General features: G+C 32.6%; 2 protein-coding genes across 5 annotated transcripts in view; one reads left to right on the plus strand and one right to left on the minus strand.

Moving 5' to 3' along the window:
* PRKN (parkin RBR E3 ubiquitin protein ligase) overlaps positions 1 to 5,884 on the minus strand; it is a 1,934,491-nt gene extending 1,928,607 nt beyond the window's left edge. The window contains exon 1 of the mRNA XM_051998070.1: positions 5,786 to 5,884. Within this exon, the coding sequence (XP_051854030.1) occupies positions 5,786 to 5,792 (7 nt within the window). The 5' untranslated portion in view covers positions 5,793 to 5,884. The remainder of the gene's footprint in view (positions 1 to 5,785) is intronic.
* Positions 5,266 to 16,063, plus strand: part of PACRG (parkin coregulated) — a 610,416-nt gene continuing 599,618 nt past the window's right edge. Inside the window, exons 1-2 of one of the 4 annotated variants that reach the window (XM_051998081.1) lie at positions 5,266 to 5,379; positions 5,669 to 5,801. In XM_051998081.1, the coding sequence (XP_051854041.1) occupies positions 5,691 to 5,801 (111 nt within the window). In that variant the 5' untranslated portion in view covers positions 5,266 to 5,379; positions 5,669 to 5,690. Of the gene's footprint in view, positions 5,380 to 5,628; positions 5,802 to 6,170; positions 6,660 to 16,063 lie in introns of those variants that run through there. The other 3 variants (XM_051998080.1, XM_051998082.1, XM_051998079.1) reach the window with 3 other exon arrangements.

The raw sequence follows: 16,063 nt of genomic DNA on the forward strand, positions 1-16,063 counted from the left end.
GACTATATTTAAACTCAGGTTATCTACTGTAAATTCTAGCCTCCTCAAAAGTAGGATAGCTATCAGGTTTCATAAAATTGTGAAATTAAAGGATTTCAAAAAAACTTTTAGAAAAAAGTCCAAATTTACTAAGAGCATTAGATTACCATTTTAACTACCAGGCCATTTATTGCCATCAATAGAACTGAATCTGAGTACAAAACTATGCTACATTAAGATAAGACCTTCCATGAAAAAGCTCATCCTAACTTATTTTGTGGCACAATTAATTACACACCATTTTCAATACCACTTTCTAATAGGAGTCCTCGATCTTTTTAAATAGGGGGCTAGTTCACTGTCCCTCAGACTGTTGGAGGGCCGGGCTATCGTTAAAACAAAAACTTTGTTCTGTGGGCCTTTAAATAAAGAAACTTCATAGCCCTGAGTGAGGGGGATAATCGTCCTCAGCTGACACATCTGGCCCGCGGGCCACAGTTTGAGGACCCTTGTAATAACTAAAGTACAGGTAATGACAGATATGACAAGTTTTGCCTACAATTTTTTTTTTTGTCACTCAATTACTAGATACTAATTTTTAGGAATTTCAAGATGGGGGGGAAAGCCAACTTGAAAATAATTGGGGAAAAATATTTTTCCCTCCTTACAAATGTTATGTAAATTTCTGGAATTAATTTTAACTATCAATATAAACATACATAAATCATTAAATATTAAGCAAAGTATAGATTAATATATACGATGGAGTCTTCATGACAAGTTAGATTTAAAAGAAAAAAAGCTACACTGAAAGCCTTGCTGATAGAAATGTGTAAGAAAATACTTTCTACTGCAGGTAGGAGAGATTTATTATCTAAACAATTTCATTTTTCTGAGTCATTTTTTTCTTCAAGTTTTTCTGTGCTGCTTTTTTTTTTTTAAGTATTTCTTCAAACCTGATCCCATACTTCTCACAAAAGCACAATTTCTCACCGACTTCAGTAAAAATTTTGTTTTTGTAACATGGATGGGGCAGAGCATTTAAAACATCAATCACAATCCAAGGGAAACCTATGACTGCATTTAAAACAAGCTAGAGACTACACCAGAAAACAGTGTTAGAAAAGCAATCCTGGGTTCTATGAAGGCAGTTCAGAGGAATAACAGCATTCCACTCATGAAATGGGTATATCAAAAGCTTGTATTTGGAGCTTAAAGTTAAGATCAGAAGAGATATTGATGTCTCCTTTGACCCATTTTGCTCCAATATCAGGTCAAGACATAAAGCTTAAAGAATCTTTCTTGCCTATTATATTACAAAGCTGTCACTGATAGGGTCAGAAATTAGATATTATTCTAAAGCAGGCCTTCCTAAACTTTTTCCACTGACAACCCTTTTTCATCCAAGAAATTTTTACATGACCCTGGGTATATAAAATATATAAATCAAATATTTACTGATAATAAATCAAAATGTTGTGAACCCACACACACATATGCAGTTAGCAATCCCATATGGAATTGTGACTCACAGTTTAAGAAGATTTGCTTTACAGAATAATGGAAAACTTAATTTTGCCTAGATTTATCTGGATTCCCAAGACATTCCTCTGTCTAAAATGCCAACTAATATCCTGCCTGTTTTAACTTAATCCTTCTCCATGCTTCTTTGCTTCATGCCACCTCAAAATATGGCATTCTTTTTAAGATTCTTAAGATTTTGTTAACAATTTTTAAGTCTTCATATTTTCTAGACATAGGATAGTTAAAAAAAAAAACTCAAGATACATAAGAAATGCATTAGAAAATTAGGTTTTCGAGGGATAGGACTAAAATGACTTAGCTTGCCTATTAAAAGGCTAAAATTCATCTTTTAAGTATAAATGTGTTGTTTTAAGAAAAGCAAAGTGTATAGAATTAATACAGAGAAATGGTCAGCAGTTTTGTCTCTGTTGAAGACAAAAAGGAAAAAATGCTTAAACAGAAGCATTGATAATTTATATTAGATGTAAAAATGAGGCGTTGGTCTGAATTATCTTTGTTCTTAAGTCACTCATCTTTAAAAACCTTTTTTTTTTTTCCTGAAATGAGGTTCTTTTCCATCTAAGATAGTTTTTAAAAGCAGAACATAAACTAAATGATACTTTAAAATCTCCACACAATAATGTAGTATAAGTACAGTACTATTTAACATTTACACAGCATATTTTAGCATTATCAACGGCAATATATTAGTATTTTTTTGAAAGGTGTTACTGGAAAAAAATTTTAAAGAGAGTACACAGTGGCACAGACATTAAAAGACCCAAATCTCATGAATATATAATTGCCACTGGCAAAATTCCAAGTATCTACACAATTTTCAAGCAATCTTCTTGACCTCCTGGATTTGCATCAGATGAAGATCAAAAATACTTTTTCTGGCTCTAAACATTTCATCACAAATGCACAAATCTTTCTACCAGACTTACTACACATACACACACACACAAACACACACACGTATACATACACTTACTTTACATAAATCATCAAAATCCAAAATTTTCAATAGATAGAAAACAGGAATACATTTAGTTAATGTTCAACTATGTCACCCCAAATTTACATGAACTCATTTTAGATTTAATTATTGAGTAAACATTGTGCTCTAAACTCCCTACTTTAGAAAAATATATCAGACCCAAATGTAGAATCTATTTTTATGAGAATAAGTATTACAATTAAAATTTGATTTACAAACTTTAGTGCTCTTAAAAGAATTTTTAAAAATAAAACATGTCCTAGATAAGTTTCTCAGTATAATGATCTAATAACAGTAAAATCACAGTATGATTTTTCTTACAGTAACAGAAAAATACCCAGATACTTTATGACTAAAATTTATATATCTTTAAAATCTGGGGTCCACATTCTATCATGTGAGATATATAGTTTAAAATAATTCACAGTGAAGTTGCAAAGTGTTTTTCCCAAAACAACTCTGAGACAAGATATTATAAGTAATATTGAAATTTTACAGATAAGGATCTTTAACCCAGAAAAGTTAAATAATTTGCTCAGGATTATATAGCTAATAATGTGAAGCACAGGAATTATAACTCCTAATTCTAGCACTTTCCATGACAACAATCTTCCTTCTTTCCAAAATGCAATCACTTATTTTCCATTGTTATGATATCAAAAAACCCAAACAAACACTTCTAAAGATCTATCCTGAAGAATCTGCATCAGTCATTGGTGAGGATCATATCACCACCTAATTAAAACATCAAATACAGTATTCACTTGTTTCCCTAAATCGCCAATCACACTATAGGATGTGTTTTTATTCAACTACTATCTTTTTAAAACCCACAATCATTTCCTAAATGATGGTCTATGGTTAAATGAAGCCTTTAGAATAAAGCTAACTATAATGATTTTTAAATAATTATAATATATATATTTAATTTAATACATATATTATTAAAATATACATGTATATGGCTATTTTTAAATTTGTTGAGTTTCCTTCAATATTTCAAGGGCCTGAAATATTTCTGATAGGGTCATCCTTTCATTAATGTTTATCCTAATCCTTTTGTGAGTTATATTTTAAATCTTGATCTCATGGGATCATAGATGAAGAGCTGCTGGGGGTCAACCCAACTCTTCTAATTTAACAAAGGATGAAACCTCAGTTTCATCCCAGATGACCTACCCAAATTGTAAGTAGCACAGCTATTATTCAAACTTGGGTTCTTTAACTTCTAATCAAACATTTTTTCTCAATGAGCCATGACTTAGTCTTAGTCTCTACAGCCAAATAAATATGATCACTTTATGGCCAACTTTCTGACCTCAGAATACAGATAAACAGTCCCATAATGGACCTTATTCAGAAATCTTTGGGCTTGTTCCAATTTACCAGATCATATGTTCTCTTGGTTCAAAGCCTTTATGAGCTCATGTTCAGGTCCACTGAAATACAATGTAGGAGAATACATTGGAAAGGTTACATAATTAAAAGGCACAAAAATATAATAATGCACAACAAAATCAGAAATTATCCAAAATACATTAGACCAAGTAACACAAATTTACCTAATCAGTGCACTAATGTTTCTTGGCCCCTCTCTTGATCTCTTACTTATGCAAATTTTATTATAAATGTTTATTCTTTGGATTTTGTTTTTTGCCTTTCTCAAGGTTTGCATGTTGCCTGAGTGGTTGTTATAAGCATCAACTTATCTGATTTGTGACAATTATGTGCTGGACTTGGAGTTAAGAAAATTGGTTTCTAATCCCAGTTCCACTGTTAGCTTCAAAACCATGGGAGTCTGTCACTTTATCTTTCTGGTTTTCTATAAAACAAGATATTCATGTTAACACTATCTAGCTCCCAAGGTAGTGATGGGGAAACTTTTGTAAATTCTAAAGAGTCATATAATGTGGCCTATGATTAATGTTTTTCAAACATTAATTTCTATGGGTCACTTATTGAAAGCAGTATCAAGGTAGAAAGGGGTAAGAAAAGGCCTATCAAAACTTCACAAATTCAGAACTCAAGATAGCCTATTTCTACATAGTCTCCAAGGAATATGACAGTCATGAATTTATTTCTTAGGCAACAAGAAGAATATTCTTTTACATTGTATCATTAATTTTATAACAAAATTAAAATATTTAAGAAGTGACCCATTCTCTAAAAAATAAAAAAGTGCCACATATAAACACATTAATAAGCTTTCTGAACATTTATGAACTGGCTCCGAATATTCACTTGCAACAATTAAAGATATTAGATCACTAATAGTTATTGTGTCAACAATAATCTAAAAACCAATTCTATAAAATCCAAATACTGATTGTGCAAAGTCATTGACAGTTCCAGAAAAATAGTCTTAAATATATGTTTTTCCATTAATTTTTAGGGACAATTTATAGGGATAAATATACAACAACAACAACAACAACAAACTTGCTCACTTTTTCCCCTAATAATACTAAGAAAAACTCTGATTTTTTAAAAAGTTTTTTTTAAGCTATTTTCCATTTCCATCTATCACAAGATCATCTAGATGGATCTTTCATTTTGTCCCAGACTTCAAAATTACCTGCTCATATATAGCCTTAAAAAAAAAAAATCATAGACATTAAGAAGTTTAAAAACCCCTTTGGAACCACCTCTCATTACAGCTGACATGGACCGCCTATCACTTTCGTTTCCTGTTTCAGGAGCTCTCCCCGGGATAGTCAAAGGTTGCTCACTGACAAAATAATGAGGGGGGAGGGGGGAGAAGAGAAAGGGCAGACATCAAGCATGGGAAGGGCAGCTAAGTTAAATGGTGGGGAGAATATGAGCATGAAAAACACAGGGGGACCTCTGACCTTCGAAAACCTCAACAACTTTTGAAGGTTTGCAGGGCTTGAGGGGGGAGGGGCAAATTTCCAAAGGGCACTGTTAAGGTAATGTTCTTTGGATGGTCTCTTATTGGGGGGAGAATTATTATCTCACACAACCCACTGAGGAAGGGAATGGTGGGCTCACCATCTGCCTCTCTAAGGGGTATCGGGAGGAAGGGCACACTCTGGTCCTCAGTGCGGGGTTGGGGGAACCAGCGAAGCTAGAGGCCTGAATAAATCTCAAATCCTGACCTCCACCAGGAAGAGTCTGGGACACTCAGAAGACCTCTCACCTCACCAGGTGACCCAGACCGTCCTTGACAATGATCAGCAGGATCTCACACCTGCGTAAGGAACCAGCACGTGATGGGGGAGAGAATAAGGGGAAAGCAGCTGTACCTGGAGGACACCCACGTACCTATCATGGTCACAAAGTAGGTGGTGGCTCTAAAGACAGGCGTAGGGGGGCTTAACACACGCACAGAGGCCTGGCCCTAGGCCCCGCGCTCGCCTCATTCGACCAGCGTTCCCAGCTTTAAAGACCTCGGATCCCTCCTCCCTCTGTCCCCGCCCCCTCCCTGCCCCGCCCCGCCCCACCCCTTACCTTCCCCACCCCGCCCCCCGAAAAGGGGGAGGGGGAAGTGAGGAGGAGGTGAGCGCACGCGCAGGCCTACGCACACATCCCTGAGGCCTTCTGGGAGATGTAGTGCGGAACCTGCTGCCCTTTTTCTAATCCGCCCCGCCTCGCCTCGCCCCGCCCCCGCCCCCGTCCCGAGGCCTTTTGCCGGCTCTTGGCCTCGAATGTCTACGTCACTGCGAGCCTGCTCCGCTGCGATGTTGATACGTTGCCTAGCAACTTCGCGGAGCACCTTTGGAAGCCTGTTGCAGCTGCAGAATACGGTCCTGCCCCCCTTTCTGCCCCTTCCCTCCCCCAAACTCCCTCTTCACCTTGGAGCTGACAAACAGCTGGAAGTGGGAGCAAACCCGGGCAGGACCTGGAGGGTTTAATTTATTACCATTACAATTCCGTTTTTACTCTCCATAACCCCACTCCGGCTGTGTCCCTCCCTCCCTCCCCTCCACCTCCCAGTCATTCGTAAAGCACTGGATGTGGGAACAAGACATTTCCTAGGAAGATGGTGGCAGAAAAAGAGACCCTGAACCTAAATAAAAGTCCAGAGAAGATGATGAAGAGGACCAAACTCCAGCCGCAACAGCCACTCCCGGTGCACCAGCCGCACTCCCTGGTTTCTGACGGCTTCACTGTCAAAGCCATGATGAAAAATTCAGTCGTAAGTGATAATCTCCTCAATTCAATGCACTCATTCCGAATCAGGCAGGGTACACGAAGATACAGGTGGACAGACTGTCTTTAAACGAAAAGGTTTTGGGCGAGTGAAATGCTGTGCCCATCATCCTCTGATGATTTAATAATAAATGTTTTGATTTGTAAGCACCTTCCAAAGATTTCATGTGCTAGTTTCCAGGCCTCTCAACATCCTCCAGCTGCTACTGGCCTGAATGAGAAAGATTTCCTTTCCCTGCCCCCACCCCACTTCAGATTGAAGGTCTTCCACTTCATGAATTCTGAGTTTTACACGAATCTCTTATAAAACTGTCAGATCAGATTGACAGAAATTCACTCAAATAAGACAAAAAAATATTCAAAACATAAAATTCTAGATTCAACATTTTTCTCCATTAAATGTTTCACTGAAATACAAAATATTTCAACATCATTATGTATTTCCTGATACACTTTTAAAAGCCTGGCCCACTCCAAAGTTTCTTAAAAAATAACCTTCCAATTAGTTTTTGATTAAATATATGTCTGCCTATTGGTGTAATCAGATTGTATTTTATAATATGTTTGTCATTAGAAATAAAATAATCTTAAAAGCAACAAAAGAGGGAATTTAGTACAAAGAAAAGATAGTGAAACATAGTACATGTATAACTTTAAAACATAAGCTTAATAAATTATATTTCTTTTAATTGAATGATTTTGAATTTAGTATGACAAACTAAATTTATCAAATAACTGGGAATATAACTAGCTAATACAACTTTCAAAATTGTTACAATTAAATATTTTCTAATGTTACATTAAGCCTATATACTTATGTATACATATATATACATATATATGTGTATATATATCATACTCATAAAGTGAGTCTGTAAAATGGCTACCATTTTGATTAGACTCTTATGGTGTTATACATACTGTCATTCAGAATGTGTGTGAGATTGTGTGTGGGTCTGTGTGTATGTACCTGTGTTTCTTGGAGTTGGAGAAAACAAAACATTTCTGTTTACAAAAACCTCCAGTAAAAGTTATGCTTAAAGCCAAAAAGATTTTCATATATCACCAATATACAAAACAGAATTTGTTCCAATTAGAAAATGATTTTTTTTCTTTTAGCTAATATTGATCATAATTGATTACAATCTATTTAGTAGTTTACTTAAATTTTACAAGACAGCATAAAACATTTTTCAGTCTTGTCTTTAATGATATTTTATATTCATTAGTCACAATTCGTACTACAAATCTTTATTGTGTAGTATACTTCTCTCTTTTGTTATTTAGCATAACCTCACCTAAAGAGTCTATATTCTAGTAAAGTCTAGTAAAGTTGTTGAAAGCAACATATTTCTGAATTCTTATTTGTGACAAATGTAATTCCATCTTCAAATAATATCTCCTTTGAGGAAGATGTCTTATATTACCTTTGTTGTGAGAGGTAAGCATCTTCCTTTATTTCATTATTTCTTTAATTTAATATACCTCCAAAGTGATTCTGAAAACGTGGGTCATTTCTTGTTGTTGTTATTCCTTTTGGTGGAAAGCAACATTTTCTGTGAATAACAAAATACAGAAGATTTTTTTTTGAAAATAATATAAAAGACTGCTAAATAAAATGGGGGCACATAATAGATGGGAAAAAAAAAAAAAAAAACTTCTTGTAGTGCCCTGCATTAGAAAGGTAAGATTGGACTAAAGGGACCTTCTTCAGTTCTCTGGCACTTACATGTGATCATTTCTGTTTTCAGCAACATAAACCTTCCCATGATTATGAAGTCATTAACTCCAAAGAATGTCTTCTCCAAAGTTTACCTTCAGTCAGTGAATGAGATATATCTAATATCAGTTTTCAATGAGATAACAATATAAAACTACTAGCAACTTCTGTACTTCAATTTGCCTCTACTTCCCCTTCAAATTTTTCAGTCTTTAAGGCACAATTTACAAAGCTCCATATTAAAAACATATAACAATTTATCTTCAAGGGTTACTATGGAAACTCCTGATGTTCCTTTTAGAATGTTTTGACCATATAAATATAAATCTGATCATAATCATAGAATCAAACAGATGGGCTGTATAGAGAGAAAAACTTTGTAATCACATTTAATAAGAAGGAGAATATATATTTTTTGCAAAATAAAACAATGCAATTTATCTCTATGATCAAACATACTATATGCAAATATACCATATATATAAATATACCATGAATATAAATTATATGAATAGTAAATCCATAGAATTCTTCTAATTTTTTAACTTCCATGGAACTTTTTAGTTGTTTCTGAACAGCAAATATCCTCATGACTTCCAAGGAACTCCTTATTATACTTTGAGTAAGAAAATACAATATCTTCAAATCAGATATGTCTTTAATTCATTATTCTGTGATATTTGCCTGAATATGGGATGGGAGGAAAATATATCATATAAATAAAATGGATGATTTCATATTTTTTCTTCTTTCTACCTAAGCCATTACCTATCACTATGGCATATATAGAGATACCTGAAATAGGAGTCAGTTTCAGGTAGATACTGCATGATACTACGTGCTATCTGGTCTATGTCTAATGGTAAGTCTCCATTTGCTTTTTAGTTGGATGAAAATAGTGTCAGATCAGCATTCAGGGAGAGCAAGGAGAAAGAAAATTAATTTCCCAGATTCCCTTTTATATATAGGAAATATCTTAATTCCTAACATGTCTGATGATTCCCTAATTTCTTCACTTCTTAGGGATCCTAAACTAGAGATTGGTAGGAATACAAGGCATCATTTAACTCCACTCACATATGTATATTGTGGGATTTTTGAGAATTGTAATTATATGAGGGAACAAAGAAAAAGAATGGAAAAAGGGAAAAAAGAAAAAAAGGGAGGAAAGAAGGAAGGGAGGAAGAAAGGAATAGAGAAAGGGAGGAAAGAAAGGAGAAAGAGAGGAAGGAAGGAAGAAAGAAGGGAAGGAGGGAGGTGTGGTATAGAGGGAACGATGGAATTTTACTCTCATTTGATTTTGTAAATTTACTTGACCTCTTTAGAATTAAGAACCTGCTGTCATTGCTTTTATTGAACTTTGAAAAAATGTTTCTTCTATGACTGTCGCATAACAATAAATATATAGACATTATTGTAGATAATAAAATTCTGATATCAAATCTGTTTTCATCAAAACTATTCTACATGTTTATATAAGCTAGTCTCAGAAATATTATTTATAGGACTCCAAAAGCTCTCCAGAGATTAATTTTCTTCTCAACTGCTTTTTACCACTTAATACCTATAATATCTTCTATTCTCTTCCTCTCCCATAATGTTTTTGAAATAAACTTGAACCCTAAGTATGTGTTATGTTCCTCCACTTGGCAAGGACATTACATGTTGATTAAGATTTCTGATTCTTTTTGACCTCCTTATTATGAAAATTATTTTGTTTCATTTAAGATTTTTAAGTAATTGTATCTTTACTTTTGGAAGAAATTGATTTTTCTCACTTTGGGTATTGAGAACTTATTTAAATTATCTATATTGAAGTAAATTATCTATTTTTCTGATTTGAATGATGCACATGTTTTTCTGAAAAAATAATATATTTTGTTTTAATGTTAAATATGTTTTTCAAGTAGCTTTCAAGTAGCAAACCCTTCATACAATAAATTTCCTGAACATTTTTACTGATCTCTTATCAGAAAGAGGGTAATTGTTTTTTAATTTTGATAATATATTGGCATAAACCATTTATTCAACTGAAATTTTAGTACCTCTCACCTATTGATTTGTTGAAAACATTGTTGAATTTAACTCATACACACATTTTTTGACTCTTCATTCTCTAAAACTTAATACAACTCTTCTAATTTTTTTCAGAATTCCTTATATTTATCTCATTTCACCTTATGGTGTATATTCCATTGTTTTCATATAATATTTTTTTCAATTTGATAAAAACTGCTAAAGACATTTTTGTACTTGACATGTTTTTCTAGCTGCTACACTCTTTGAGTATTATAATCTATAAGTCAAAAGTTCTGAACATATTTTCTCATATTTTAAATTGTTTTCCATAATGGTCTAGCCAATTCACATCTTTACAAACATTGAATTAACTTATATTATTAACTTATAAGAATACTTATATTCTTAAAAGTAGCAATTAGGTAGCACAGTGGATAAAGTGCCAGATCAAGACCTGAGTTCAAATACAGCCTCAGATGTCTACTATCTGTATGAGTGGACATATACAATTGGCCTCAGTTCTTTCTTTTTGAGTTAGAGAGAGAAATGGCAAACTACTCCAGTATCTCTGCCCAGAAAATTTCAAATGAAGTGATGAAGAGTCAGACATGACTGAAATGGCTGATTAATAAATTTTAAACATCGCTCTAACAATATTTTTCATCTTTTAATTAATAGTGGTAAGGTAACATGTTAGGGTTGCTACAATTTGAATTTCTCTGACCATTATTTTTAATATTAGATCCATGTGGGTTTTGATAGATTGCATTTCTCTTTTTTTTTTAAAGGTTCTTAATATTCTTTGATCATATGTCTACTAGGTAACAACTCATAAATTAGGTTTTGGAGCCAATTAAAAATATATATATTTAGATATAATACTTTTATAAAGGCATTTAATGCAAATGCCTTGCAAATATGTATCTTTTTCTGATAATGTATATCACTTTGACTTTATATCAAAACATTTTTGGTTTTATATAATCAACTATATGTTGTCTTTTATAATTTCCTTTATCTTTACTTTGTTATGAATTTTTGCTGAACCCTTAGCTGTAATAGATGAAAAGTTTGTCTTCTATAAACTTTTGTAATAAGATTTTTTTGTATTTAGATTTTTCTCCATTTAAAATTTATTATGCTATATATTTTTGCTATTTGCTTATTTTTACTGGATTTTTTTTTCTAATTTTGCCAGCTATTCCTTTAAAAGAAAACTATTCCCTAGTCATTTATGTTTTAAGATTTGTTGAATATTATATCATTGGATACATTTGTTTGTGGGAATTCAGATTTCTTCATTTAGTCGATTCCATTAATGTCCTTCTCCATTTTTAAAAAAATCTACTATTAAGAGAGTCAACCTCTCTGGGGCCTCCATTATCTCATGTTTAAATTTAGAGGGTTGGATTAAATGTGTAAAGACTGTTATAATTTTAAATCTTTGTAATTCCATAATCTTAATATTATATAGAAATATTATATATATATATGTATATGTTAGTGGCTACCGACTATGCTTATTATTGTCTTCAATTAAAAAAAAACTTAATGAAATTTGCTGTATAATACAATCCCTGTGATCATATATCACTGTCCCAGATCTTCATAAATAACAATTGAAAGGATACTTGGGTTTTAGATCTGGCAGAGCTAAGTATCAAAATTCTGGAGAAGGGGTGACTTGAAGCAAATGATTATCTAACAATACCAAATTAGTAAATTCAGTGAACTATACCCAAAGTGTTCAGAAACTTTATCAGTATAAGAATCATTGAAAACCTATAATATAACAAAAAGACTGAATAACATGTTTCAAGATTAAACTAATTAACAAAATAGTAATGCCACTCTTTTTGTTGCTATTCACTTACATTTTGTGGTCTTACTCATTTTCTTTACTTTTTGATAAGATTTTTCTTGTGCAGCAAGAGAATTGTATAAATATGTTTATACATATTGGATTCAACATGTATTTTAATATGTGTAACATATATTGGATTGTTTGCCATGCAAAAGAGGGGGTGGGAGGAGGGGGAAAACTGAAGCACAAGGCTATGAAAGGGTCAATGTTCGAAAAATTATCTGTGCATATGTTTTGAAAATAAAAAGCTTTAAAAATAAAAAAGTAACCCCAGAACAAATATAAAAGTAGTGATTTTGAATTAAATTAAATTAAAATTAAAACAAATCATTAAGAGATTAAATTAAGAACACAGAATTCCATATTTATGTTAATACAACAACAGTTTAGGAATAAAATACTTTAATATGATTAAAACTTTATAATAAAGAGCTAGCAAATTACTAAATTATCAAAATTAAAAATGAGGAAGAATTCATAAGTAATGGATAAAGAGGGGTCAAAGATGGGAAAGAGAAGCTAATCTGCCCAATTATATGAAAACTTAAATTACATGGATGAATGTGTACCAAAAAAAAAAGTTTTGTGAGATCAACAAAACAAGAAATAAAGAATCAAAAAAAATCAGCTCTAGAAAGAGAATTTAAACAGACTACATATGGAATAAGTAGCAGAACCAAAGTACGAATCTAGGGTCTGACTATATTTATCTTTTTTCCCACTTTATCATGAATTATTTAATTTATAATCACCAATAATCATATTGAATAGATTTTTTTTCCTTAATTTTCCTTAATTAATTTTCCTTAATTAGATCACACTCTTAAACTACCTTTTCCCATTCTATAAAGTGAATGTCAGTTTTTAAAAATAAGACTTTTTTTGGCCATCATTAGTTTGGGGGGGAATCCAGAAGAAAAAACACTCTTGCCTAAGAGATCTGTGCACTTCTTCCATTATTTATACTTTTAGAGATATATTTGCCTGAATTATAAAATGGTTTGTTTAGGGTAGTGATGTTTCATGTCCAAATCTTTATGACTCCATGAACCACACTATTTCAGGGTTTTTCTTGACAAAGATACTGGAGTGATTTTACCATTTTCTTCTCCAGTGGATTAAAAAAAAAAAAAATACAGTATGGAATGACTTGCCCAGGGTGTCTGAGTGTTTAGTAAGTGTTTGAGATCACATTTGAATTCAGGTGTTACTAACTCCAGATTCAGTATTTTATCCACTGTGCCACCTAGCTGCCTCCTACAGTTAGCAATGTGTGTTAGAGGTGACAACTGATTTTACATCATCTTGACTCAAAGAGTATCTCTGCTCCCCACTGTTACTATACTGCTTTTCCATTTCCCAGTACCCAAATTAGAAAGAGTAAACAAATGGATTTGTGGTTCTCTAATATTAAAGACATTTATAATTTTTAAATTATTTATAAAATAGTGAGATTGTCAGTTTAGCTTTTTATAAATTCTACATGAAAAATTTAGGTCACAAATTAATGTTTCGCTCCCATTGCCCACTTATAACTGCTAGAAGGCTTGTTTAGAATGTGCTGACAAACTAGGCTATATTTAATTATGTTTTCTTTTATAAGTCAAAGATCAGTGTTGTTACTTTTCAAAAAGGAGTAAATTGCTAGACTGTTATCATTTACTTTGGCTAAAAGCATTTTTCTGAATGTTTCCTAGGCAGCTAAATTGAGATTTAAACTTACATTTAAAAAAAAATGTTTTAAAAAAGGTCCTTAGGCTCATAGCCAAACAAATTATTTACTGACCCAATAATATATTGAAGCAATATTTTAAACTTTTAATAGATTTTCATTACTGAGATAAACAGTAAATGGTTTATCTCTCTGATACTTTCAGGGGAAGCAATTCTATCTAAACTAAGTTAGCTTACCTACTGAAAAGTGAAAACCTACACCGGAGGGTGACAGGTAGCACAGGATAACATGGCATATGTGTGTATGTATATACATATAAATGCATATATATACATGTGTGCAATACATATGTACACACATATATATTCTGATAATTGTTTCATGAGTTCTAAAAAGAGATCTATTCAAATTGGAGTGATCAGGGAAGAAGTTTCATGAATTATTTTTTATTTAAAAAAAAATAAAAAAAGAAAAACAGAAAAGAAAAATAAGACAAAAGGAAAAAAACCACAACATTGTTATGTGCCCACCACAACATCAGGGGAGAATTCAATATATATATAACAACAGGAGCAATTAAAAGGTCAAATCTGGCCTCAGATACAGCATAACTATGTGACTCACTTAACCCCAATTACTTCACCAAAATATACATACATGCATACATGTATACATATACATATTAAAATATGTGTATTAGATAATCTATCTTTATATAAAACAATAAATTACCAGTTCAAGAAAGGATATGTAATAGTAGAAGAAATTATAATCAAGTCTGTCTTTACTTCCTTGTAGGTTGTTCTTATATTCTCTGCTACGGACTTTTTAACTTTAACTTTATTCTTTTTTTCTCCTTTCACCTCTCCCATGTCCTCCAAGCAGGCTATACTTAAACATAGATATCTCTCTCTCTCTCTCTCTCTCTAGATATATATAGATATATATCTATATATATCTATATAGATATATGCATACATACCAGTACACACACATACCCCTCACACACCCCCATATATATATATATATGTGTGTGTGTGTGTATATATATATATATATATATAATATATATATATATATATATATATATAATCACACATATACATCCACCTGCAGATCCTCACAGATATACATAGATTATATATATACCTATATAGAGCAACATCCATATATGCAGACATATCTACATATACTCAAGCATATAAATATATGCCATATAAATATACAGATACATTTATCCATATATAAACATGCCTCTAATACAATATTAGTATGATTGACATATAATAGAAATTTCTCTCATAATTGAATTTTTAGTTTGATTTTGTTTAAGATCAGTGATTACTAGCTGTAGTTTTTTTCCATAACAAATTGTACTCCTGATCCCTGTTGTGTATATGTTTTTCTTTTCCTGTCCCTTGCTAAATCTTCTGTTTTCATTCTGTTCCTTAATTTGCCTGGCTATTATTTAACCTCCCCTCACCCATGGATCCCTCCCATGCTTTCTTCTCCTACCCTTTGCTTCCCCCACCTTTTGCTTCCCCCTCCATCCATGCCTCAGCTCTTATTTCTTTTTTTTTTTATTTAAATTTTATTTTATTTAATAATAACTTTGTATTGACAGAATCCATGCCAGGATAATTTTTTTTACAACATTATCCCTTGCACTCGCTTATGTTTCGTTTTTTCCCTTCCCTCCCTCCACCCCCCTCACCAAGATGGCAAGCAATCCTATATATGTTAAATATGTTGCAGTATATCCTAGATACAATACATATTTGCAGAACCGAACAGTTCTCCCACTGCACAGGGAGAATTGGATTCAGAAGGTAAAAATAACTCGGGAAGAAAATCAAAAATGCAAATAGTTCACATTCATTTCCCAGTGTTCCTTCTTTGGGTGTAGCTGTTTCTGTCCATCATTTATCCATTGAAACTCAGTTAAGTCTCTTTGTCATAGAAATCCACTTCCATCAGAATACATCCTCATACAATATCGTTGTCGAAGTATATAATGATCTCCTGGTTCTGCTCATTTCACTTAGCATCAGTTCATGTAAGTCTCGCCAGTCCTCTCTGTATTCATGCTGCTGGTCATTCCTTACAGAGCAA

This window comes from Antechinus flavipes, chromosome 4, assembly GCF_016432865.1.
Source record: "Antechinus flavipes isolate AdamAnt ecotype Samford, QLD, Australia chromosome 4, AdamAnt_v2, whole genome shotgun sequence".
In the NCBI taxonomy this organism is placed as follows: Eukaryota; Metazoa; Chordata; class Mammalia; order Dasyuromorphia; family Dasyuridae; genus Antechinus; species Antechinus flavipes.